Source organism: Mus caroli, chromosome 5 (assembly GCF_900094665.2).
Source record: "Mus caroli chromosome 5, CAROLI_EIJ_v1.1, whole genome shotgun sequence".
NCBI classification, from domain to species: domain Eukaryota; kingdom Metazoa; phylum Chordata; class Mammalia; order Rodentia; family Muridae; genus Mus; species Mus caroli.
In genome coordinates, this window is record NC_034574.1 from 130,451,971 (window position 1) to 130,474,526 (window position 22,556).

A 22,556-nucleotide genomic window follows, 5' to 3' on the forward strand; every position below is an offset into this window, starting at 1 on the left:
CACTGGCTGCTTGGGGAGCACTGGCTGCTTGGGGAGCACTGGCTGCTTGGGGAGCACCGGCTGCTTGGGGAGCACTGGCTGCTTGGGGAGCACCGTCATGATCCCTGATGCTCCTCCCATTGTTTCGGAGCCTTAGGAATTCCGCTGTGGCTTGAAAAAACCGGGTTAGGATAATGTCTTGGCAGAGGAGACACAATGACATCTAGTTGCCAACATGTGAGGGGACAGAGCTGTCCCAAACCAGGGTGAGAGTCTTCATCCAGGCTTGGGCCACAGCTAGCCTGAGACTGATTCTGTGGGCATTCATCTGAGAAGGGTTTTATTTGTTTGTTGTTTGGATTGCGAGTGGGGGGAGGGTTGGGAGGGCAGAGAGTTCTAGTGTTTTCTCTGAAGAGTCGGATTCTTTTGGAGCACGTCTTCCTGGGCGTTTCCTAGGTGGGCAGCATAGCAGCTCATGGTGGCCTCAGGGTTCCTGGGTCCTGTGTGCTGAGCTGAACAGTACTAAGGTTTCCTCCTCTTCTCCTCTCTGCCCTGACCAATACCTGGGTCTCCTCACCTGACTATCTCCCAGAAGTTCTAGAACTTGATGCTGGCATAGCTATGTGGATTCTTCCCTGGGGCTGCTCCAGAAACCTCCAGGGGAGGGACCAGGTCCAGGTCCACATAGTTGAGGCAGCTGTCCAGAGACCCCAGCCTAGCACTGTCCGTTCCTACGTAGTCAGGGATGGACATGTAGTCCCCAGAGAGCTCTGACCCTTGGGAACAGCGGGGCTGAGCCACTGTGGGTCTCCATCTGTCTCTCAGACTACAGTGGGCACCCGGATGCCCAAGATCAGACTCCCTGGCCTTGAGCTCGTAGTAAAAAGGCCCGGGTAAAAATCTATTCATGGGTACATACTCTGTGCTCTCACAATCCTCAAGCTGCTTATTAGGATCTGCCCTGGCAGGGGTGGGAGGAAGGCCTGGGGGCGCCATCCACATATAGTCACCTGCTTCTCCTCCCCCCATGTGGACATAGTCATTCCTGACTCCCATGGTGATGTAGTTCCCGCCCAGATCTAGTCCCTTGTAGGAGTGTGTTGACCCCATCCTTTCCAGGGGCTTGAAGTAGTCCTGCTTTGCTTGATCACTGGGGCTTCTTGCTTGTGCTGCCGATGCAGGGATTTCATATGGTGTCGGGGTAGGAGCTGCAGGAACACTCTTTGGAGAATTTCCCTGTGGTGGCTCAGCTTTGCCAGCTGCATTGCTCCCTAGCCGCTTCATGGCAGCCAGGACTGTCTCGTGAATGCTTTGGGCCACCACTGCATCAGGGGCCTGCAGCCATAGCTCACCAGGACCAATGGGCGCTGAGCGCCCGAGTTCCAGGAAGAAAAAAGAGTCTGCGTGGCCGCAGCGGCGCACACTGAGCAAGGACAAGCGCAGGACTGGTGGTGGTGTTGCCCGGCTGTCTCTGGAACCTTTGCTTCCTGGCTTTCGCAGAAGGCTCAGGGCCCCAGAACCCAGGCACAGGCGATAGCTGCCGCTGCTCAGGCCTTGTGCTCTCCCCAGCCCCTTGGACCGCAGTGTCACAGGCCAGACGTCCTGGAATGGGGCGAAGATCCAAGACTCAGGGGCCTCTTGGGGACTGAAACCTGGAGAGAATTGGCAAGTCACTGGGAGGCAGGGGTTGGGGTCACCAGGTCCCAGGTGACCAAGACGTTTTATACGTCTTCTCTCTCTCTCTCTCTCTCTCTCTCTCTCTCTCTCTCTCTCTCTCTCTTTCTCTCTCTCTCTCTCTCTCTCTCTCTCTCTCTCTCTCTCTCTCTCTCTCTCTCTCTTTTTAGCTTAAGATTTGAACCTCAGGCCCGGCGTGGTGGCGCACGCCTTTGATCCCAGCACTTGGGAGGCGAATTTCTGAGTTCGAGGCCAGCCTGGTCTACAGAGTGAGTTCCAGGACAGCCAGGGCCACACAGAGAGACCCTGTCTCGAAAAAACAAAAACAAAACAAAAATTTGAACCTCAGTTGATCTGAGGGAAACGGGTTCAAGATAAACTAAGTCAGCAACCCCCTGACCTCCCCGTCGCTCACCCAAGGCTCACCCATAGCAGTAGCAGCAGCTGCTGCGGCGGTGGCGCGCACCTCGAGCAGGGCGCTGTACCATGCTTGCTGCTCTGCTTCGCTGGCCGCCGCCACGCCCAGGCTGCTGTCGCTGGTATAGATGACGATCAGGTGGCGCTGACGGGCATCTGCGCGCTTGCTAATAGTGCAGGCACCCTCCAGGCTAACGGTACGCCGGGGTCTAGGTGGGCGGCAGCCGCTGGCCAAGAACTTCTTCTCGCTCTCGTAGCACTCCAGGCGTGGTGGGTCAGCGCGCAGCACGAAAAAGCGGCGGCGCTGGGACTTCTGCTTCCTCAGATGGCCACAGAGCCGCACGTCGGGCGGGCAGGGCCAAGGAAACGGTGAGCCGAGGGACATGTCGGTGGACTCGCCCCCGGAGGAGACTGTGGGGCCCGTACCTGCAGGCTTCATTTCCAGCCAAAGACAGTAAACTGTCCCCAGAAGAACTGATTTGAATGGGTCTGGTCCCCTGAGCTACCACCCGCTTGGGACAAGTAGACCTGGGAGACTGCAGCCCGTCTAGCTGCCCTGCATCTCTACACGCCCTCTCCTGACTTGGAGTGAACAAGGACCCTGTACACAGGAGTGCGTGTGTCCCAGTGGCCAGTGACACCAGAACTCCTAGGTCTAAGGGAGGCTGACCCAGCTGGGTCAGCCTCCTTGTTGGAATCTCCACCCCTTCAAGTTAACCCTCCCACGCCCGAGTGCAGGAATTTGAGTTTAGGATTCATAGGCTAGAGTAGGAGCCCTGCACCGCTGGGACCAAACTTTCACAGGGGCGGGGGAGTGAGGGGGGGCATCTCTACCAATCAGCTGACTGGATATGGGGGTGGAGGAGTACCGCCAGAGGCAGCCTGGGGCAATCTCGAAAGCCAGAAAGCCAGGGTGCAGAAGCAGAAGCGGCTGTGGTTAGCAGCGATGGCACTAGTGATTATAAGAGTGGCCTGGTCTAGCAGGCCATCCTGATAGCAGCAGTTCTCCAGGGAGGAGCCTCCTCACTGAGCCTCTAGTTGTATAAGTCCTCAGTGTTCTTTCCCTTCCCACCCAGAGATGATCTTTGTGTCTTTGCTTCTGAGCTATCCAGGAAACAGTGGCTGCTGAGCAGTGTGCCGAACTGCTAACTGCAGTTCTTCAATGAGTTTGGGTTGATGGATACCCCAGGATAAGGAAACCAAACTAGATTGGTCTCTGGTAACCAGCCGCACCCCCTCCCCCAGATTCCCACGCATGCAAATGTCCACTGAAGGATATGTGAAAGAGGACTTAGTCTCTCGGGGATACCTTCCTCAAAGTGCCCCTGACTACCAGCCAAATGCCAACTTGAACCTGATGGTGGCTGTGGTCACAGGAGCTGGGATCCTGTGGCAGACATCCTGGTGACCCTTTGTATCCTGAGAGGTTTAGGTGGGGTCAGAGATCATAGGACACAAATGCACATGCTTATTGGAGGCTGGAAGACAACCTCTCGTATTCCTCAAGAGCGATCCCTCTTGTTTTTGAGACAGGCTTAGAACTTGTCTAGTAGGTTAGATTTGCAGGCCTGGAAGGCACAGGCATATCATATGTCTGACTCCACTTCCCCTGCCTGAGGTTACAGTGCATGCTACCACACCCAGCTTAGAAAATATTATGTGTGTTGTACAGGCTGTCCCCTGCATGTGGTCAGAGGTCAGCTTCTGGAAGTGGGGCCTCACCTTCCACCTTTTTTTGTTTGTTTGTTTTTGTTTTTTGTTTTTTCCAGACAGGGTTTCTCTGTGTAGCCCTGGCTGTCCTGGAACCCAACTCTGTAGACCAGGCTGGCCTCGAACTCAGAAATCCGCCTGCCTCTGCCTCCCAAGCGCTGGGATCAAAGGCATGCGCCACCATGCCCGGCTAGCCTTCCACCTTTTTGAAGCAGGGACTCTCTCTGCTACCGCACTGTGTACCCCAGGCATTTAAAGATAGTAGTGGCCGTTATTTTTTTAGGCAGGGTTTCTCTGTAGCTCTGGCTGCCCTGGGACTCAGAGAGCTGCCTGCCTCTGCCTTCTGAGTGTTGGGATAAAAAGCACGTGTCCTGTTGTAGTCTTCTAGCTTGCTCTAGAAGTACTGCGGTTATAATGAACTGGGATTCTACTTTTTATGTGGGTTCTGATGATCAAATTTGGGCCATTGGGTCTGCACAGCAAGCATGTTTCTAATTGAACTACGTCCCCAGCCCCTTGGATATTTTGTTTCTCCATATTAGGGTCACATGGGGGTGCGGAGTGGTGTGACACATTCTGTCAGACAAAGCTTAGTTGACAAGTCATGGTGCCTTAGCAGACCTGCCAATACCCTAATGCTGTGGCCAGCAAAATCCATGTGGGGAAAGATAACGGTATACAGAGAAGAAAAGGCCAAGCCCTGAGACCCTGGTAGGGGACTTGGGGGAGGTACTCCCTTAGGTAAGGGACACATTTAACAGGTAAACAGAACCAAGACAACCTGGGTCGGTCTTCTTCTCAGGATAGTTCAGGGGCAGCCCAAGCAGCAGAGGTCTATGACCCATTTGTGATCCTGAATCCTAGAGAAATCACTGCTGTAATGAAGCTGGGTTGGGATCTGTTCCCACCCCCCCAGTCAGGTTTCTTTGTGAAGTCCTGGCTGTCCTGGAACCCCCTTTATAGGCACTCAGAGATCCGACTACCCCTGCCTCCCAAGTGAGTGCTGGTCTTAGAGGCATTTAAACTACCATTGCCCGTCTGCTTTAAAGCTGCACATCTTTGAGCACCTTTTCAAGTGCTGCATGGAAAGTAGACACCCAGTACCAACAGACATCATAGGTATGGGCCTTTCGTGCCAGAGGCCTGCCCCAGGTGCCTCCCAGCCGTGCAGAGCCCCACCCAGAGCTGAAAGAAATGTTCAACGTTCAGTCGGCAAACCCTGGAAGATGGCCCCTTGGATTATGTACTCATGCAAGTTTGAGACTTGAGCTGGGTAGTCAGGATACACAGAGAGCTGGCCATGGCCATGTGCAGCCATAAACCCAGGGCCCTGAGTGAGAGGGGAGCGGAGACAGGATGGTTTCCAGACACTCTCTAGCCTGCTAGCCTGGAGTATGCAATGGCGAACAAGACTCCATCTCAAAGGAAACTGAGCTTCACTCCCTCAGGATTGAGTTGAGGCATCCAGGAAGGGTCTTTTCCTATCTTCTTCCTGCTTCCCTGACCCTGGTTATCTTGCAAACATCTGTCCTTGTGAAATCACATCTGCTGTCACAGAGACAGCTCCAAATGTTCTGTGTCACTCAGCCCTGGAGTGCTGGGTAAAAGATAAAGCAGGAAGCAGCAGCCACCCGAGGACCTGGGGTGTGGACTAAGAGAGAGCATAGCGGTGTGCAGTAGTGTACAGAGAGGTGAGCAGTGTCTAGTGACGTGATACGCTGGGTACCAGAAGCCTGGCTTACCTCAGTTGCCATAGCAACAACTCTTCTCTGGGCTCTACCTAAGCACATATTTTACAGTCTTCTGAAACCCCAGCAACTCAGGAAGTAGCATATTAGGGGCTCTGCTAGGTTGGGGGCACACCACATCTCTATGGAAGACTCTTGTTAGCAGGAGTAGGAATCCAGAGAACCTTTGGGATGGCTTGTGATTCTTCTCTGGGTGTGTGTGGGGTGGGTGGGTGAGGGGGACAACTAAGCTATGTAATGAGGTTTGGTACTCACAGAAACTGCCCATGGGTGATTGGCTGACAGACAGACCGGAGCCAGGGTAGCTGTCACCTGCATAGCATAGCTAGAGCATTGGCCAGGGGCGGTGTAGAGAGAAGGACGTGGCCAGATGTGTATAAGTCAAGTCCCAGGCCCCCCACCCCCGAGGTGTGTATGTGCAAGTATGTGCATCTGTCCAGACTTACAGCCGTCAGGTGAGGCTGTGCAAAGAGGACAAACAAGCCCACTCGGTTCCTTTATTCTACACACTGGGGATGTTCCTGTTGTTTTTGCCACTGGTCTGGAGAGGTTAGACAGAGGAAGGTTGCTGAGCCCTTCTCTGCCAGGGCCCCAGCCTCAGCTCAGGGGATGTTTGAGGCTAACCCTGGGTAGATTCTCAGTCAGAAGGCTGTCCAGGTCCACACCAGACAGAGGGACAGGAGGGGAGGAGGCTAGGAGGACCTGGACACAGGCAACAGGCAGGCAACAGGAAGTCCCTGGGACACAGTGCAGTTTGATTTATACATAAAAGGGGCCCTGGGTTTTTTTGTTGTTGTTGTTTTTTTTTTTTTTTAGGGCCCTTTAAAACTAAAGTTATCTGAAGCCAGAGTGTTCCAGGGAAGCTGTGTTTAAAAAAAAAAAAAACCAACCTTGCCCTTACTCCTGGCTTCAAGCAGAATGGGGGGAAAGGGAAGGGCCAGAGATATGGTTCCTTTGGTAGAATGCTTGATTCCTAGCACCTTGTGAAACTGTGTGGTGGCATGTCAGAAATTCAGTCACACTTGGTTACACAGTGTGTCTGAGGCCGGCCTGAGCTCCACAGTGAGTTCCATGCAAGCCAGAGCTACACAGCCTCTGTGATTATGTCTCAAAAGCAGCAGCAGCAGCAAAAAAGAAACGGGAGGGGCAGCCTGGCGTCGGGGCACATACCTGGACTCTTATCCCTCAGGAGACTGAGGCAGCAGAACTAGTCTGAGGATAGCCCAAGCTACATAGGGAGAACTGGTGGTGGTGGGGGGAAACAGACTGCCATTATTAAAGATGAGAAAAGAAACAGAAAATATGGAAAAATCTAGTACAAAGGCTAGGGGCCAGCTGGGTGACCTCCCTCCCTCCCCCCCTCCCAGGAGAGGGAAGGAGGGGAGAGGCTAGGCTAGCGGAAACAGTAGAGACTGAGTCTTACTGCAGAGGGAAGGCCAAGCCTGGCTTAGCAAGAGCTACAGATCTTTCCAGAAACATCTATAAAGCAAAGGACTGACTGATAACTTAATTCCCACATCCCTTTGCTGGTCCCTATGGCAGGCCCAGAGAAATCCTAAGAATGAATAATTTAAAGGGCCAGGAACTCTTGGCGGAGGTCTGAAGGGCGGGGCCTCCCAGGGTAAACAGCAAGGCCAAGGCCTGGGTCTGTCTGCTGGAGGGGGATTTATCTCATGCGCAGGCAGCGCAAACACCTGGCCGATGACACAACAGCCACTGGTAAGGAACTGCTGGAGGCGCCGAGAACACTGAGGGGGCGGTTTACTTATCAACGCTACACTCAACCAGCTCCATGGCACCTGCCACCCTGCGCGATCACTACCACATCGGGCCCCTCACTGGTCTCCCAGCTTCTTGCTAACAGAGGGTGTGCAGTTCAGGTCAGTCAGTTGAGGTCACGTGTTTATCAGCCCAGGCAGTGAAGATCAGAAGATCCAAGTCAAGGCTCAGTCATGTTGACTGACTTGTGTCCACTCCAGCTGGCACAAAGCAAGACACTCAGAGCTTTTTTTTTTTTTTTTTAATCCTTTCAAACGCAATCTTTTCCGACATTGCCTCCAAACAAGCTTTGGTGCAGATATTTGGGAGCAGAGGGAGGAATGTGGAAAAAAGAAAAAACAAAACAAAACAAAAAAAAAAACCACAAAACTCCTCAGCCAATCGCAGACTTTTCATTGGAAAAGCCTAGCCTCTGGGGTACCCCTTCTCGTGTACATTGTGGAAAGCGTCAGGACACTTGGTTGTCCTCCCCTGAGCCCTGGGGCTCCGGGTTTGATTATCCAGGCACAGGCAGGAGTTACCCTACTCTTCAAGTTCCCGGGAGGAGGAGTCTAGACGAGTGCTCTACCACTGAACTACATCCTGAGTTCTCTGTTTTTACTTTTTATCGTTTTTTTTCCTTTGAGACGGAGGGTCTCAAAACTGTCCAGGCTAGTCTTGAACTTGTGATCCTCCTACCCAAGTCCCCCAAGTTCAAGGGTTGTCTGGGAGAAAAAGAATGGCCAGCGGTGTTTATCTGTTTACATATGTGTATGCATATATATATTTATTTATTTATGTATATAATAGCTATATTAGAAAAGTCTCTATTTATAAATATAAAACACTGGTATCCAAACATGACAGGGCTAACTAAAGTGCTTGACAGGAGGCGGGCACGCATACTCTGTAGGTCAAACTCCCCCACCCTGACGGACAAGATGAGGGGGCAGCTAGGAAGAACTGAGGTGGAGAGAAGTGGGTGTGGCCGAGTCTGGCAAACAAAAAGCACTAGACACCAGAAGCTCCGCAGTCCCAGGGCTATCTGGTGGCTTTCAACACCAGGCCTCATCTTTACCCTACATCCGAGCTTTGCTTCGATCTGGGAGGAAAGCGGCAGCTTTGGAAGGTTGGGTGTGGAGGAAGGAGCTGCTAGGGCTGTGCCTAGCTTCTCTCCCCACAGGCCAGGAGGGACAGGATCGAAGACTGTCTTCATACTTAATAATCTGACAGAACTACACCACTATGGGGTCTCCTGGTGGGCTTCTTCCTGGGTAGGTGTCCGGCGAGGAAGAGGAAGCCCCTGGGCGGCAGACCAGGAGGCTAGAGTCTGATTCATCTCCAAGTCACACTTCTAAACCTCCCCTCTTCCCAGGTCCATAAGCCCCGCAACCCAGGCCCAATCCCAGCCTCAGACCCACAGAAATGCCCCACAGGCAAATGGTCACCAGAGCTCTGAGGGGTGCAGCAGAAGTAGAAGTTGTCCCCCACACCCCCAGGAGGGGAGAGCCCCTTCTTCCCCCAGTGACACAGTGCTACAAGAATGGGTTTGTGGTTGGAGGTTTGGAGGCAAACGCTGAGGATCCAGTCTGCAAAGAGACAGCAAACGGTTACTAGATTAGGGGGATGGGGGGAACTGCTGGAGACCACCCAACGTAACTACTGGAGGAACAGACAGCAAGGGGGATTAGGGGACACTGAAGGGAGTGAGGGACTGAGTGGGGCCTGGGAGCTGGGTGTGGATGGACACATCTGAGATCTCAGCACTCAGATGTCTGAGGCAGGAGGAGCCTGAGTTTCAGCCTAGCCTGGGGTACACAATGCGACTCAGTCTCAAAAAAAGGGAGGAGGTGGGGTGTGCGTGTACCGGCTTCATGGGTACCTAAGCTTGAATCCTCAGCACCTATATAAAGCTGGGGTGGTCTCATGTGCACCTACAACCTCGGTGTCCCTCGAGGGACAGAGACGGGAGGATCACTGGGGTTCACCAGCCACCAGACTAGCTCCAGGTTCCGTGAGAGGCCCTATGTCAGGTGGAGCGTGATAGGGAAGGCCACCGGAAGTCCTCCTCTGGCCTCTGTGAGTGCATGGGTACACACACATGCACTCCAGGAAGGGATCTTAGTTATACCCCACATTACCACCTTCTGGAAAGATCTGTGTGTCTCCAATGTCACAGTGCAGTGATTACCATGAAAGGATTGGTAGAGATCCCAGCCGGCTGGCTCAGTGGCCTCTGCCCCAGCTTAGAGGTCCCCAAGTCGCCAAAGGAAGAGCCTGGGAGGCAAGGACAATAATTTGGTTGACTGTGTCTCTCACCTTCCTGAAGGGGAACAGCTTGCTACATTCCCAGGGAACACCCAAGAGGGATCCTTCCAGAATTCTTAGAAAAGTATGGAGCCATCAGGAGACAGAGGTAGCGCTGCAGCTCCTCTGGTCCCCCCTACTGGTCAGAAAGGGAAATAGGTCAAGTCTCCATCTGTACAGGCAACCAGCGCCCCACCCTGCTGTAAACTGTCTTCTTAAGGTTCAAGAAGTGTGGGCTGAAAACAAATCCTTAAAAATATTTTGGCCTGGCAGTGGTGGCCCAGGCCTTTAACCCAAGCAAGGCCAGCCTGGTCTACAGAGTAAGTTCCAGGATAGCCAGGGCTACACAGAGAAACCCTGTCTTGGAAAAAACAAAAACAAAAAGAAAACAAACAAAAAAATCGAGCCAGGTATAGTGGCACACATCTTTAATCCCAGCATTTGGGAGTCCAAGGCAGGCAGATTTCTGTGAATTCGAGGCCAGCCTGGTCTACAGAGTGAGTTCCAGACAGTCAGGGCTACACAGAGAGACCCTGTCTGGACAAACAGAATCAAAAGATTATAAACAGCCAAGCATAGTGTCATATTTAACCCCAGCACCCGGCAAGCTGGGAGGATCAGGAATTCAAGACTAGCCTGGGCTACACACTGCAAACCTATCTCAAAACAAAACAAAAAATAAGACAAGATAAAGAGGGGCTGGCAAGGTGGATCAGGGGTAAAGGCTTCTGCTGCCAACCTGATGACCTGAGTTTGATAGCCAGGACCCACACACTGGAAGGAGAGACCTGACTTATCACAAGTTGTCTGATCTTCATGGCAGTGCTATGCCACGCTCACCCAAACACACACAAACAAATGTTCAACAAAACAGGCGAAGGCTGGAGAGATGGCTCCACAGTTAAAAACACAGCCCACTCTTCCAGAGGACCAAGGTTCACATCATGCAGCCAAAACACCCACACATACCAAATAAACTTCCCTTTAAAAGGATATGCATATGGAGAGAGAGGGGTGTGTATAGGCTCCTGCCTTCTTTATTGGACTGGGAATGGAACTCAGTGTCCGTGGTGCCAGGCAAACTCTACAGTGAGCTCCGCTCCCGCCCTCTTTCTACTACGTGAGCATTCCCGGCAGGCCTTGCACTTGTCTCAGCCTCTTGATTGCTGGGATAAATGCACTTGCGCACTTGGTGTGCACAGTTTCTGTGTAAATGCAATGCCGTTCACATGAACTGCATGAGTATCTATGGAGTCCGGTGTGCATGTGGGGTGGGGGTGGGGTTCCTGGAACAGATCACACACAGTACTCGGAGGCTGCACTGTCCAGATGTACAGTGGGGATAAGCAGAGGAAAGAGGGGCTCATAACCGGTCCTCTTACCATTCTGCTGGTCGACCAGTCCAGCCTGTGTGGGGAACACGGGTGCAGAGAAGGGACTGGCAAAGGCCCCAGAGGGTGGCACTGGCTGAAGAAGGCCAGGCCGAACACTGCTCATCCCGAAGCCAGGCCCTGTGGAGCGAGAGAGGGGAGGCTCAAGCAGACTTCAGGCAGATGAGCTGACATTTTGTCACCTTAATGTCCCCATATAGAAAGTAAGGTCACTTTTCCCACAGTGGGAAGCCCTATAAGCCTGTGATCTCCGTGCTCCTGGGGCTCCTGGCTTGAAGGGTGCAGTGCTCGTGAACCATGCAGAACTGGGCCCACAGACAAGGGGACTTATGACCCCTCACTATGTCCGCTCTCATTGAGTCTCTCTCCCGGTGTCCCTCCCCCCTTATGAGGCAGGGTCTCACGTAGCCCAAGCTGTCCTTGAGCTCACTATGTAGCTAAGGATGGCCTTCTCCTGATCTTCTTATGCCTAGCTTCCCAGCGCTGGATGACAGCTCTGTGCCTTCATGCCCAGATCTGCTTTTATCCCTGAAATGGGCATGGGACCCATCTCACTGGGCCACCATAAGCTGATGGAGTGAGGCCCCGTGTGTGTGTGTGTGTGTGTGTGTGTGTGCATGCATGCGTGTGACTCTGCTCTAGGCGACCTCCTGTCTCCTCAGCCTGAGTCCCCATCGAGCTAACAGGATTTGAGGAGTTTAAGGGACAATATAGAGGCTGTGGAGGGCCCAGGGCAAGGAACTACAAGGCCTTGCTGACTAACAAGGACTCTGTTCATGACGGTTCTCTGATAGTTTAGGCTTGGAACACTGAAGGAAGAAAGCCTGGCTGTCCCAAGGGATGGATCTGCATAGGGGATTGGAGACAGGAGCATCATAGTGCCCTCAGCTAAGAGGAAAGACACTTGAGAACCGACTTGGGGGAAAGGCATGCTTCCCTCCCCCTCCTCCTCCTCTCTCCTCCCCCTCCCTCCCTCTCCTCCACTCACCCGCTTTTCTCTTGACTCTCCTTCCTTTAAATCTTTTTTTTTTTTTTTTTTTGAGACAGAGTCTCACTATGTAGACCAGGCTGGCCCGGATCTTACTATGTACCCCAGCCTGTCCTTGAACTTGTGACGATCCTCTCTCTTAAGCAGTACTGGTATTATAGGGGCGCACCACCATGTGGCGCATTTTCTGTGACACTGTTATGGCACGGATGCTTCTATTTTTAGTCCACTAGGTGGCTTGGATTTACAGCTGGAACTAGCTGGGGCTAGTGTGGAGAGCGTGATGTTGACTGCTCTTTGGACGACGAGAGACATAGGGTTAGGAGAGCTGGCACTCTAAAAACTTCAAAGTTGGTTCTGGGAACTTACCTGAGGCTAGACCATTGGGTTGGAATGGGTTGGTAGAAGGCAGCTGGGCTTGGGCAGGGGTGGCGAAGGGGTTGGTGTAGGCTGCTCACAGCACAAAGAGAGACGTTAGAGAAAACGATGGTTTGAGTCCTTTCAATCTTGAGGTGCTTTCCCCACCTCCCCTTCCAGGTCTCCACAGGTAAGACTCACCTCCAAAGGGGAGCCCTCCACTGCCGCTAACACCTGGCACGGCCGACTGCAGGGCAGGAACCTGGCTCGGCATCCCGAAAACACTGCGGCGCAGGGAGAGAGGAGGTGGGAATGGGCAGCTTCCAGGAAGAGCAAGCAAGGGGGCAAAGAAGGCAAGCCCGCTGTGTTACCCAAGGCTAGCCCAGGAAGCCAAGGGGAGACAAGGAAGCCACAATGCACTATCAGCCTGTGAAAATGCCACCAACCTTCAGATGGGTCACCTTTGTGTCTAGACCCACCTGCCAGGGAGACCTCCGGCAGCCATCCTGGGACCCAGGAGGCCGCCCATATCTGCAAGGTTGTTGGGTTGACTGGCAGCTGCAAGGGGTGCCACACCAAACGCTGACATCTGGCCACTTCCTGGATGGGATAAAACAAGGAGGCTAGGCTGAGACCTGAGGGAAAGACAAGAAGGGGAGATGGAGGTGGGGGTGGGATGGAATGGTGACAGGTGAGGCACCTGCTGGACTCTCTGAGCCAGTTCAGCTCACTAGCCAGTGGCTAGTGTAGAAGGCTCATCCCCTGAAGACTTTAAGGTCTCATCTTGGCTGTCTTCTTTTATGCCATACAGTTTGGTCTGTATGTCCTAGACGGATGCCTGTCTCTTCAGCAAATATGGCATTCCTCCTTTCTGTCTTTTTTGAGACAGGCTCTCAATATGTAGCTAAGGCTGGCCTTGAACTCTCCTTTATCCTCTTGCCTTAGCCTCCCAATACTGGGATTACAAGTGTGCCTGGAGTATAACGGGCTAAGGATCAAATCCAGGGCTCAGTGTATAGACAGACACTCTACAAAGACATTCCGAGTTCCCGGTTAACTTTGAGAATCAGGCAGGCAGCGGTGGCACATACCTTCAATATCACCATCCAGGGGGCAGAGGCAGGTGGATCTGTGAGTTCAAGGCTAGCCTGGTCTACAGAGCAAGTTCTAGGACAGCCAGGGCTACACAGAGAAACCCTGACTCAAAAAAAAAAAAAAAACCCAAAAAACAAAAACAACAAAACAAAACAAAAACCCAAACTGGCCAAAGGAAATTAGTTTAATAATTGTACCATGAATGAAATCTAGGGTCCTGTGCATGTTAGATAAGTACCCTACCATGGAACTAACGTCCCAAACCTTCGTTTTTAACATAGGGTCTCCCTACATAGCCCAGTTAGACCTCAACCTTGCAGCAAGTCAGCCTCAGCTTCCTGAGGGCTTGGAGGCCACCATACTCAGCATCTCCCTGCACTCTCTCTCTTCCTCCCCATCTATCTCCCCCACCCCAGTGGTGCTGGGACAGAACCCGGGACCTTGTGCATGCTAGGCAAGAACTCTGTCACTGAGCCATATACACTCCAGCTCAGTTCTGGCTTCTTTTTCCAACACTGTAGTTTGAATGTCTATGCTTCCCCCATTTCTAAAGACTGCATTTATCGTTTTAATTCCTTACTTATTTGTGTGTGGGTGTTGAGTGCTTTTTACATAGGTTCTGGAGATCAAACTTAAGTTATCAGACTTATATAGCAAATGCCTTTACCCACGGAACCATCTGGACAGCCCTGCCCCCCACCCCCCCATCCATGTTTTCAAACACAGAACGTAAGGCAGGTGGATCTGGGCCATGCTTGCTTGCCTCAGAGTACACAGGGTTTCTGAGCTAACGTAACACGGGGTTTTAGCTCCTCTTCGGTATGGTCTCGCTCTCCATGTTCCAACTGCTTCCCAGGGAGAGAGCCTTCTACTCCAGCTGGCTCCTGCCTGGATCAGAGTCTGTGAAGTGTTCCCCTGTGGACACTAGAGGGCAGAGCTGGGCTTCAACTCGGGTTACCCAGGAAGCCATCACCAGCTCCAAAGCGGCAGTTTAATTCTTATTAATTTTTTTTTTTTGCATAAAGGGGTGCACATGGAGGTCAGAGGACTTGCAGTAGCTGGTTCTCTTGTTCCGTCACGTGGGTTCTAGGGATCAACCTCAGGTCACTGGACTTGGCAGCAAAAGCCTTACCCACTGATCTCTGCACATTTAGCAACTTCCCCTCTTCGAACTCCTTACATACACAGCACAGCCCTATCAGAAGAGTTGCCCACCTCTCAAAATGTCTCAAGTCTATAGAGCTTTTTCTGCCTCATGTTGCTGGGGATGGAATCCGGGGCCTTGCCTGTGCTAGGCAGGTGCTCTACCACTGAGCTACATCCTCCATCCTAGCTCCACGTGCACACTGGGGATCGATCTTGCCACAGTGGCAGGGATGGGTTAGAGGGTGCCCTGTCAGCTGGTAGAGCCGTCCAGACCTGATGCTTTGGGAAGGCTGCGAGTCTCGGGTCTTTCTTTTCCCACATAGATCCCAGCACTGTTGGGATGTAATCACTTGTGCTATAGGCTGGCATCCCTCTCACCCCTACCCTCTCTTGTGTCTTTTCAGACAGGGTCTCACGTAGCTCAGGCTGACTTCAAACTCCCGGTGTAGCGAGCCAATGACCTCAAATTTCTGACCCTCCTTCTTCACTATCCTGAGTGACAGGATTATGAGCCTAGCTTAACATGTCTAATTTATGTGCTGATAAGGATCAAACCGAGACACTTTCACAAACTATGCAAGCACTGTACCAACAGGACGATGAATAAATATTGTAAAATTTAAAACCTTCTAAGACTTTTTTTTTTTAATTTTACTTGTATGAGCATTCTGCTTGCACATATGTGTGTACTATGTACGCGCCTGGTGTGCACACGGGCCAGAAGAGGGCATCGGGTCCCCTGGAACTGGAATTACAGATGTTGTGAGCTGCCATATAGGTGATGGGACTCGAACCTGAGTCCTCTGGAAGAGCAGTCAGTGCTCTTAACTATTGTTCTGCCTCTCTAGCACAACACACATAATTCTTATTTGTCGGAATGTATGGAAATTTTGTTTCCTATTGAATCACCAACCATTAAAGGATCATGTTGGAAAGAATATTCTGGGGTTGAAGAGATGGCTTAGTGGTTAAGAGCACTCACCACTATTGCAGAGGACCAGGGTTCGGTTCCCAGCACACACTTGATGGCTCACAACCTGGAACTCCTGAGGTTTCAGTGCTCTTTTCTGTCTCCTCACTTGGGGCACATTCATATATTCAGGCCCCAAATGCTCATACACACAAATAAAAATAAAGTAAGCCTTTAAAAAATAAAAAAATATATGTATTTTAGAAGTAGATACTCTGTCATTTGGTCACAAAGTCCCATTTCTTCTATTTTAGAGCACACTTGCTAAATAGTTCCTCAGGACACCCTCGGCTGGCTCACCTCAGTCTCCCGAGGGAGGAAGAAGGGTGGAGGCTCCTACGCAGCTGGCTTGTTAAAAGCTCACTGTATTGGGCCAGGCATTGTGATGTACACACAGGCAGATCAATGTAAGTTCAAAGGCTGGAGAGATGGCTCAGTGGTTAAGAGCACTGACTGCTCTTCTGAAGGTCCTGAGTTCAAATCCCAGCAACCACATGGTGGCTCACAACCATCCGTAATGAGATCTGATGCCCTCTTCTGGTGCGTCTGAAGACAACTACAGTGTACTTACATAAAATAAATAAATAAATCTTTAAAAAAAAATATATATATATATATATATATAAGTTCAAGGCCAGTCTGGTCTACAGAGTGAGTTCCAGGACAGCCAGGGCCACACAGAGAAACCCTGTTTCAAAGAACAAAACAAAAAATTCTTATTGTGCCCAGTAGTCTGTTCTTTGTCAGAATTGCCGATTACTCTAAGTCCCATACTCACGGAAACTTCTGCATGGATTTTAGCAGAACTGTCTTCCTTACAGTTGCCTGATGCTTAATTTCCAGTACCACAAAATCAATCAGGCAATCAAACCAAAGCAGCCCTGCAGTCCTCAGTGACACAGTGGGACCCCGTGGGTAGAGTCAGCAAGTCTTAGTTCTGCCACACTGTGTTGCACAATCTGTTTTATAATGCTGTATTTTTTCACTCTGGTGATGGAATCCAGGTTCTCATTTACTCTACTTACATACTTCACTACTGGAACCACACCCTGGCAACATTTTCATTTATTTATTTCTGAGGCAGGGTCTCACTATGTAGCCCTTGCTGGCCTAGTACTTGCCATGTAGATCAGGCTGGCCTCGAACTTACAGAGGCTGTCTCTGCTTCCCAAGTACTAGGATTAAAGGCATGTGTCATTGTGCCCAGCTACATTTTAAAGACTTCAGAGGACCTTGGGTAGGCTGAGGGCTGCAAAGGACTCACCAAAGCTGTAACTTCCAGTTAGCATCCGATTGGCTGCCAATGAGGGCGGAGAAGCGAAAAGAGAATATGAGTCATTGCTTGTCCCTAGACATCTGGTTTCTACAGCCCTTCAGCTGCCAACGCCTGGTGTCCAGGACAGCCAAAAGAGGAGAGGCAGGGCTATAGAGACTGAGATCTGAAGGCTCTGGAAAGAGCTAAGGATTGAAAGGGATCTCAAGAGTCGCCTGCAACTCCTAATGGCTCAATATCCCTTGTCAAAGAGCTTAGATCTCGGAGATGGGTGTGGATGCCTGGGGACCACCTTGTACTTGACCTGGTGTTTAACCCTTTGAGGCAGGCTATCCCAGACAATAAGAACAGGATGTGTGTATGTTTATTGGACTCAGCCCTCCAGTGTTCCCAGTCAGGAAGTTTCTGTGTGGGTCGGAAGAGCACTGAGCAGGTAAAGACACATATCACGCAAGTCTGAAGACCCGAGTTCAATGCCCAGGTCCCACAGTGGAAGAAGAGACCACCCTCAGAAGCTGGGATCTGACCTCTACATGTGGCAAGGCATACATCAGCCTGCCAAGTGTGTACATATGTGCGCACATAAATATGTAAAATAAAATATTTTTAAGGGCTTGGTGAGATAGCTCAGCGGGTAAGAGTACCAACTGCTCTCCCAGAGGTCCTGAGTTCAAATCCCAGCAACCACATGGAGGCTCACAACCACCCGTAATGAGATCTGACGCTCTCTCTGGTGCGTCTGAAGTCAGCTATAGTGTATTTATGTATAATAATAAATAAATCTTTGGGTGAGAGCAAGCAGAGTTGACCGGAGCAGCAGAGGTCCTAAAAAAATTCAACTCCCAACAACCACATGCAGGCTCACAACCATCTGTACAGCTACAGTGTACTCACATACATAAAATAAATAAATCTTGAAAAAGTATTTTTAAAAGAGTATTGTCTTGGGTAGAATTCTGTCTAATAGTGTAGCAATTTTCCTTTTGTGAAAAAGAGGATCACGGTGGCCCCTGTCTGTGGCTGGCAGGCCCCACATCCTGTTACCCTTTAAGGAGAAGCAGTTTTGAATGCCTCTTTTACAGTTATCTGGTCAATGTGATCGATGGGGATGCAAAGGAAGGATAATGTATGGAGGTGGACAGCGGATGCTCTTGAGAGAGAGGCCAGAAATGGGTGAGGCACTTTACCTGCAGGGGTCGGCTGGGCCTGGAACGGCGCTTGGACGGATGGAGGGAGGCTTCCGAAGGCGGAAGAGCCAGGGCTGCTGCTGAAGGCATCGAAGTTGGCAAAGCCTCCATGGGCAGGAGTCTGGCCTACTGGAGGAGGGGATACAAATGCTGCTGCATGAAGAAAAGAAACCTATACATAGCCAAGGGTGGCTTTTTTTTTTTTTTTTTTTGTCAACTTGAAACAAGCCAAAAGTCATTTAGCAAGAGGAACCTCAATTGAGAAAGTGCCTCTGCCACACATGGTGGTGTATGTTTTAACAGCCCTAGGGGGGTAGAGGCAGCAGATCTCTGGGAGTTCAAGGGCAGGCTGGACTATACAGTGAGTACTAGAACAGCCAAGGCTCTGTAGAGAACCCCCTTCCCTGCCAAAACAAAGCGCCTCCATCAGACTGAGCTACTGCAGGTGAGTCTGTGGGAGCACTTTCTTGATTCATGTGGGAGGACCAAACCCCACGGAGGCAGTGTCATCCCTGGGCAGGCAGTCCAGGGCTGTACAAGCAAGCAGGCTGGCTAGTCTACAGAGCAAGACCCAGGCCAGCCAGAGCGACGTGGTGAGAGCCTTGTCTCAGAAGGTTGAAAACCAAAAGAAAACAGGCTGAGCAAGCCAGTAAGGAACAAGCCTGCAGGCCACAATCCTCTCTGTCCTCCAGTTCCTGATGGGAGTTCCAACCAGGACTTCCTTCAAGGGGCTGTGAACCAGGACCCAGAAGCGAAATTAACCCATTCCTCCCCAAATTGCTTTTGGTGAGTGTTTTTTTTTTTTTTTTTTTTATCATCACAGTGACAGAAACCTGAGACACAAAGCATGGTGGTTCACAACTGTGACCCCAGCACTCAAGAGGCCGGATGGAGATCATAGCATGAGTTTGAGACCAGCCTGAACTCCACAGCACTACTGCCCTATTTCCAAAACAGAGAGACAGTCTCCTTCCCTCCCCGCCCTCCTGGGAGGCAGCTCAGTCCCTAGAATCTATGTCATTAGCTTATAATCTTAGCACTGGAAACACAGAGATAGGTGAACCCATGAGTCTACTGGCCGGCCAGCCTAGCCTTATGTGGCAAGTTCCAGGCCAGCGAGAAACTGGTTTTTGCTTGTTTTACTTTAATAATTGAAAAGGTTGGTGCTGAAGAAATGGCTCAGTGGTTAAGAACACTTTTTTTTTTTTTTTTAAGATGACCATTGGTCGATAGCCAGCACTCATATGGTGGCTCACAGGCATCTATAACGGTGCACGTACATACATTACATGCAAAACATTCATACACATAAAGTAAATAAACCTTTAAAAAAAAGTACAAGGAAACAAGAGACGTCTGGTACCACAACAACCAAGGCAGATGTGGTGGTATACAGACCAGTCAGCCTGCTTTCTCCTCCAACCCTGGAGCACCTGCCCAGGGAGAGCATGGCCTTCTATCTGGCCCCCACTGGGAGAGGCCCTCCCATACCTCTCCTCTCAGTGTACACACATAAACATGCACACATATAAGTGTGGCGATGATTAATCAGCTCTTTACTCTCTGGTTCCAGCCTCCTGAGTGTCAGGATCATAGGCAGGCACCATCACACCCGGCTCCCTTCTGTCTGGCTTAGCAAAGATAAAGCAATAAAATGGGTTCTTTGACTGTTAAAGGAGTTGCTGGGAGCCCCCACTGATATGTTTTATGGCTAGACTACCAAATATAACTCATGCTGCTCCTTGACCCCAGCCACACAGAAAAGTTAGGCCCCGGTGGACTAATGATGTCTTTGCAGTAATATAGATACGGCGGAGATGGATTCCTGTCCCAGGGTAGTACTTACCTCCAAATCCTGGGAATGAGGCAAAGGCTGGCACCACCTGGGGAGCAGCAAAGGGGTCTCCCCCGATATCCGCCAGCAGGTCAGTGCTGGCTTTCTTGGTGGATGAATGGGAAGGAGGCTGGGAGCTCCTGGCTTGCGAGCTGCGTGCCTGCGACTGGCTCCCAGCCTTGGGAAAGAATTGTGTGTGACACTTAGAATCCCACATGACCCGGGTCCCTCCAGAGCTGACCAGGCTGCTACCGAACAGTTAAGCTGAGAGAAGGCAAAGTTGAGTGGGTGTCCTCAGTTCCTCCCTCGGCCACAGGGAGCAGGTACTTCAGGGCATGTAGAAATAACCCTGAGCTGCATAGCAACATGCCCCACAGCGCCCAGGAGCTCACCTCTACATATTCCTCCGCCCCCATGCCCTTCCCACCAAGACAGGGTTTGTGTAGCCCTGGATGGCCTCAAACTCCCAAAGATCCACCTGTCTCTGCCTCCTGAGTTCTGGGATTAAAGGTGTGCACCACCGCCCAGCTCACCCCATATCCTTGCCAGATACAAGAAGGGAGGGTCAAGACTGAAGTCATTATTCTCATCTCCCTAAGCACCACTTTCCTCCAGGGTCTAGGTATCTGGATGTAAGCCAGAGGTAGCAGCGTGGCTGAGAACCAGCCTTTAGCTCACAGACTGACAATGCGCTAAATCCAAATGATCTGACTTAGGAAAGCGGCCCCCGTCTCTCCTAATCTAAACCAAATCTCAGTGGAAATGTGACATCAGGTCTGACAGTTACCTGGCTTGAAGTGGAAGCAGGATCAGAGAGAGATGGCACAGGGTCTCCCAGAAGTGTCCGAATGGGTTTCCCTTCTGGAACAGAGCCCTGGACAGGGGTAGCAGAGACACTGCCTTTGCTGTAAGAGGGCCCCTTGACTTGCTCTGGGGGGACGTACCTGTGAAAAAGAACAGTTATGCTGTTAAAAAAGAGAGAGAGAAAACTTTGGACCATGTTTAGCTAAGGTGGTTGGGGAAAGACAAGTTACAGGGTCAAAGTCTTTAACATTTCTTTACCAATTCCCGTTTAGGAGTGAAAAGAACTTTGTGGTGCACAACTTGAATCCCAGCACCTGGGAGACAGAGGCAGGCGGATCTCTGAGCTCTAGGCCAGCCTGGTCTACTAAGCGAGTTCCAGGACAGCCAGAGCTACACAGAGAAACTCTAGCTCAACCCTTCCCTAACACCTTCCCCCGAAAACAATGTAGAGATCTAACAATATTCTCTTGAATGTGTCCCTTTCTTCTGTGAGCAGGGCTTTGTGCATGATAGCTACTGCTCTGCCACTGAGCCACGCCCCCAGCCCCTCCCTGGGGGATTCTAGGCAGGGGCTCTACCACTGAGCCACGCCCCCAGCCCCTCCCTGGGGGATTCTAGGCAGGGGCTCTACCACTGAGCCACGCCCCCAGCCCCACACTGGGGGATTCTAGGCAGGGGCTCTACCACTGAGCTATATCCACAGCCCCCTTGAGCATGAGCTACCACATACAGCTGCCCCTTGGGTATCTTTTTTTTTCTTTTTTATGAGACAGGGTTTCTCTGTGTAGCCCTGGCCTTGAACTCATTGAGATCTACCTGAAATTAAAGTTGAGAATCATCACCCCTCTGGTACTCCTTGGGTATCTTAATGTATCCTTCTCTGCTTTATATTAAATTTTTCATTATTGTTATTATTATTACTATTATTTGTGTGTGTTACATGTACAAGTACATGTATGTGTGCCACTGAAGGTCAGAAGACAACTTGCATGTTGTATGTTTGCTCCTTCTACCATGTGACTTCTCAGGTCTGAACTCAGATCAAATTAGGTGCCTTTACCTGCTAAGCCATCTTGCCGTCATTGTTTTCGGCCTTTTGAGACATGGTATCACTATGTACCCATAGAGGACTTGAACTAATTCTCCTGCCTCCACTTCCAGAATGCTGCAATTCCTGGTGTATACCACCATGCCCAGCTTTGTGGTAGAAATTTCTGTTCAGAAATGCCGTTTTCCCCCCATATTGTGGCTACTTTTTTTTTTTTTTTTTAAACATATGATGCCTGCCACACACATCTATACAAAGCAGGGGAACAGATTTGGTTGGTTTTTTTTTTTTAAGATTTATTTATTTATTATATGTGTATACACTGCAGCTGTCTTCAGACACTCCAGAAGAGGGCATCAGATTTTTTGTTACGGATGGTTGTTGAGCCACCATGTGGTTGCTGGGATTTGAACTCAGGACCTTTGGAAGAGCAATCGGTGCTCTTAACCGCTGAGCCATCTCACCAGCCCCTTGTGGCAACTTTTAAAAAGATTTTTTGTTGTTGTTGTTGTTTTTATTCTTCTGAGACAGGGTTTCTCTGTGTAGCTTTGACTGTCCTGGAACTCGGTCTGTAGACCAGGCTGGCCTCAAACTCACAGAGATCTCTGCTTGCCTCTCCCTCGAATGCTGGGGTTAAAGACACCCAGTTGCCACACCCAAATTCTTTAAAGAATTTTGTAATTAGCATATGTTATTTGTACAAGATATTGGATGTCTTCTTTGGCCATCTCAAGGCATCTTGGTTTTAAGTAGTCACAGATACAATAATACAGATAGAACAGTGATCTTATTTTCCAACTTCTTTGTTGACGTGGCCCTTTCTCTTTCTGGGTTCTCTCTGTGTGTGTGTGTGTGTGTGTGTGTGTGTGT

The 22,556-nt window shown here is 50.7% G+C and overlaps 2 protein-coding genes across 7 annotated transcripts in view; both read right to left on the reverse strand.

Annotated features, from left to right (window-relative positions):
• Window positions 1–357: 357 nt before the first annotated feature.
• LOC110293997 (insulin receptor substrate 1-like) lies at window positions 358–2,671 on the reverse strand. The gene is made up of 2 exons (XM_021161930.2): window positions 2,080–2,671; window positions 358–1,631 (listed from the first exon to the last, which is right to left on the reverse strand). Exons 1-2 carry the CDS (start codon window positions 2,507–2,509, stop codon window positions 577–579), a joined length of 1,485 nt encoding a protein of 494 aa, XP_021017589.1. The 5' UTR covers window positions 2,510–2,671; the 3' UTR covers window positions 358–576.
• Window positions 2,672–7,533: 4,862 nt separating this feature from the next.
• Window positions 7,534–22,556, reverse strand: part of Agfg2 (ArfGAP with FG repeats 2) — a 34,091-nt gene continuing 19,068 nt past the window's right edge. Inside the window, exons 4-13 of one of the 6 annotated variants that reach the window (XM_021163615.2) lie at window positions 20,622–20,778; window positions 19,847–20,012; window positions 18,001–18,126; window positions 16,805–16,837; window positions 12,809–12,929; window positions 12,531–12,613; window positions 12,342–12,422; window positions 10,976–11,104; window positions 9,478–9,563; window positions 7,534–8,875 (exon numbers count right to left, since the gene is read on the reverse strand). In XM_021163615.2, coding sequence (XP_021019274.1) covers window positions 8,822–8,875; window positions 9,478–9,563; window positions 10,976–11,104; window positions 12,342–12,422; window positions 12,531–12,613; window positions 12,809–12,929; window positions 16,805–16,837; window positions 18,001–18,126; window positions 19,847–20,012; window positions 20,622–20,778 — 1,036 coding nt within the window. In that variant the 3' untranslated portion in view covers window positions 7,534–8,821. Of the gene's footprint in view, window positions 8,876–9,477; window positions 9,564–10,975; window positions 11,105–12,341; window positions 12,423–12,530; window positions 12,614–12,808; window positions 12,930–16,804; window positions 16,838–18,000; window positions 18,154–19,846; window positions 20,013–20,621; window positions 20,779–22,556 lie in introns of all 6 variants that reach the window. The other 5 variants (XM_021163614.2, XM_029477720.1, XM_021163612.2 and 2 more) reach the window with 5 other exon arrangements.